Source organism: Etheostoma spectabile, unplaced genomic scaffold (assembly GCF_008692095.1).
Source record: "Etheostoma spectabile isolate EspeVRDwgs_2016 unplaced genomic scaffold, UIUC_Espe_1.0 scaffold273, whole genome shotgun sequence".
Taxonomy (NCBI): domain Eukaryota; kingdom Metazoa; phylum Chordata; class Actinopteri; order Perciformes; family Percidae; genus Etheostoma; species Etheostoma spectabile.
The window spans coordinates 889000-892409 of NW_022605577.1; the positions used below are offsets into that span (position 1 = coordinate 889000).

A 3410-nucleotide genomic window follows, 5' to 3' on the forward strand; every position below is an offset into this window, starting at 1 on the left:
CTCTCTCTCTCTCTCTATCTATATATATATATATATATATATATACATACACATACATATACACACATATATAAACACACACATACACACACGGTATATACCCTATATTATTATTCCCCTTATTCATCTATATCGCGATATATCTATCTATCTATCTATCTATCTATCTATCTATCTATACAGCATATATCCCTATATTATCATTCCCCTTATCTATCTATCTATCTATCTATCTATCTATCTATCTATCTATCTACACAGAATATATCCCTATGTTATTATTCCCCTTATGCATCAAAGAAAATAATTTTAAATTAATCAATAATCTCTTATTATGTTCTTTTTTGTCCAACCACTTTGTGCCGTATTCCCTAATGATTCTAAGGGGAATCATAGAACGGGTAGTAAAATTGGAGCAGATATGTCCTGTGACACCGAGGAAAAGTCCAGAGTAGACGAGGCAGGAAGTGGCACAGCCTAGGACAACAAAGGAAATTAGGACTGTCCACAGGAAGACACATTCCACCACTTGTTACGAAAACAGGAAGCCACGAGTCTCAGCTGGGGGAGAACAGGAGATGGATGTTAAAACAAGATCTTCCTTTCTTAAATTATCTCTATCCTTTTCACACAAGGAAAGATTGTCTGAATAGACAAGTTGAACACCAACAAACTGGGTAGACACATATAAGAGGGCGGCAGGACAATGACACACGTCTGGCAGCGGCTGTGTTTTGTTGGTGAACCCGTTAAAAAGTCTTGTGGTGTAGAATAAGTGGTGGCTGAATAAAACACTGGAACGTTAGAGCAACAAGTCGACATTGCTATAACTCACATGTGTCAAACTCGGGGCCCGTAGGGCCAAATCCGGCCCCTGGCAGATCCTGGTCCGGCCCGCATATCAATTTAGGTTCCCAATACATTTTGGCCCACCTAGTTTTTGTTGCTTGTCCTGACGTTGTTGTTATATTTTTTGACGATTTGTAACTTTTTCAACATTGTTGTTATTTTTGCCAAAGTTTTTGTCCCTTTTTTTGTCGTTTTTTTCCAACTTTTTACAACGTTTTTGTCACTTTTTACGACGTTTTTGGTGCTTATTTCATGTCTGACCCTTGATGTGATTCTAAAGGAACTTTTTCTGACTTCTTTAGAACTTTTTTGTCGACCAAACTGTAAGGGAGAAGACTGTATGACAGAGATAAGATATTATATTATTGTAAGATATAAGATATTTGACTTTTTTGGTTAAAAGCATATCAATAAACCTTGATGTGATTCTAATTTTTAGTGTTGCCCTTCGTCAAGATGAGTTTGACACCCTTGCTATAACGGGATTCATATTTCATTGGCGGTGGTCATCTCACTTTAATGATCTGTCAACCCACCAAAACCTATTTAATTAGCTTCGGTTTCAGTGTATCATGATGGACTTAATGCCCTTTTTAAAAGGCTTTTCTACCCTGACACAAACACAAGTATGAAGGAAACATTGATAGTGTGCTGCATGTACAGTAAAAACTACTGTGGTGGGAAAAATGGAGACAGGAATGACTTGAAAATGTGATGAGAACAGTTCAAAGTCCAAACAGAAAGGATTAGATGAGGCATTCTGTAAACCTGCTCTAACAAATATGAAGCTTAACCCTCATGTTGTCCTCGGGTCAAACTGACCCGTTTTTAGTTAATTATTTTTATTTGAAATAAGCGCTGAAAACGTCGACATTAAAAATATCAAAAAACTTTGAAAAAAAACACCAAAAATGGGAAAAAAAAGTGGGGAAAAAAAGAGATAATATTGTTGAATAAAAGTCACCAAAACTTTCTTTTTTCATGGTTGATGGGAGAAAACACAAGAGTTAATGTGAAGAGAAATGGGTGAGATTGCAGATTTGAGATGCAAAATGTAGCACTTAAATGGGCGCTACGCAGTTTTGGCCCTTTTTTTCGCAGGTTTCTCTTAAGAGCACCCCCCCCACACACAGCTTCGGAATAGATATTTGGCAGCTCCTCTGTTCACTTGTGTCTGACCCCTCCCTCGGTCAGTCTGCTGTGTCCTCTTTTTCTGTTCAGCCATGACGAGGCACTTAGCATACATGTGTATGTAACTGTGATGATGTTTCAATACAAGTCTTGCAGTCACCATTAACTTGTGTTTTTGTATGTGTGTGTGTGTGATTGTGTGTGAGATCTTACCCAGAGCCCTTATCCTTCTCTGATCGAGTGAGTGTGTTATTTTCGGATGCTTTGCTGACATTGTCACTTGATTGGCTGGCTTTAAGCCCCGCGTCTGCTCCGGCGGCTGGCGGCTCCTTTCTCTTCTTCCTGGCAAAGAATTTTTTAAACGCCTGGAACTTGGACTTCTTCTTTCCTGCGAAGACAATTGAAAAAAAAGAGAGAAAATTAAAGAAACTGGTTGAACCTCCCCATTACAGTTACCTTTACCTCTTTACAACTAACTGCACAGTGATATGTTAACGAGACAATTACCCACACAGCATCTTTACGCACAGCCCTCATCTGGACTCTACGTTGAGCCATTAGCACTTTGTTGGTTGTAAAGGCCTGAAGAAACTACACACCAAGACTGATACGTACATAAAGACAGATTCCCACACACACTCCTCTGCTCTGCTCGTAAACCCCTTCCCGCAGTGGAAAAACTCAACAACTTTTTTTTTTATAACTCCTTAAACAGCTACAAAGTGCTTTCACTGCGTTCAGTCAGCAAGGCGCTCATCTAGAACCTGAACTGCTCACTGGTCCTCTCTCCGTCTCACATTCAACTGGCTGTCTTAATATTTAGTCCTCTATTCAACTAGTCAGTATAAAAGATAAATGTCCTCATCTTTGTGTTTTAATAACAAGACTAAGGCCATGTTCAGACCAACTTGTGCTCTGCATGTTAAAACGCAGCCTCTTCATTTATTCAAATGAAAGCAGTCCAATGGCCCAGTGGGGCTGTGGCAAAACAAAACCTGCAGCTCTACATCATCTGGCAAGACACTGCGGTGGCCAATCCAAAACATGCAGGCACACATCCCCAGTAGATTACTTACTTACTTATTACAGCTCTTTTTGGGAGTCTTACAATGTTATAGGAGTGCAACGCTAAATCAGTGGAGTACTCCTTTAAAGATGCTCATAGACTAATCTGCAGCTACCCTCTATCAGGGCTATAGGACAGCTTCATAGCACCAAACACTGCATAATGTGTCCACTCCATGACCTCTGACCTCACCAGAGATCGCAAATGGACATTGCAATACAGACAAAAGCCAGCATTACACTCCTTCTCCTCCGCTATTTTCACATACAATATTTACGTTATCTATAGCTTCATCAATACTAGTTAAACAGTTGTACATTTTCATTTTTATTCCCAACTTGTACAGTGGCTTGCATAAGTTTAC

At 39.4% G+C, this 3410-nt stretch overlaps 1 protein-coding gene across 2 annotated transcripts in view; it reads right to left on the reverse strand.

Moving 5' to 3' along the window:
- Positions 1 to 3410, reverse strand: part of zgc:66433 (cancer-related regulator of actin dynamics) — a 94672-nt gene that overhangs the window by 33658 nt on the left and 57604 nt on the right. For both annotated transcript variants that reach the window (XM_032510850.1, XM_032510851.1), the window contains exon 3: positions 2194 to 2368. In XM_032510850.1, coding sequence (XP_032366741.1) covers positions 2194 to 2368 — 175 coding nt within the window. The remainder of the gene's footprint in view (positions 1 to 2193; positions 2369 to 3410) is intronic.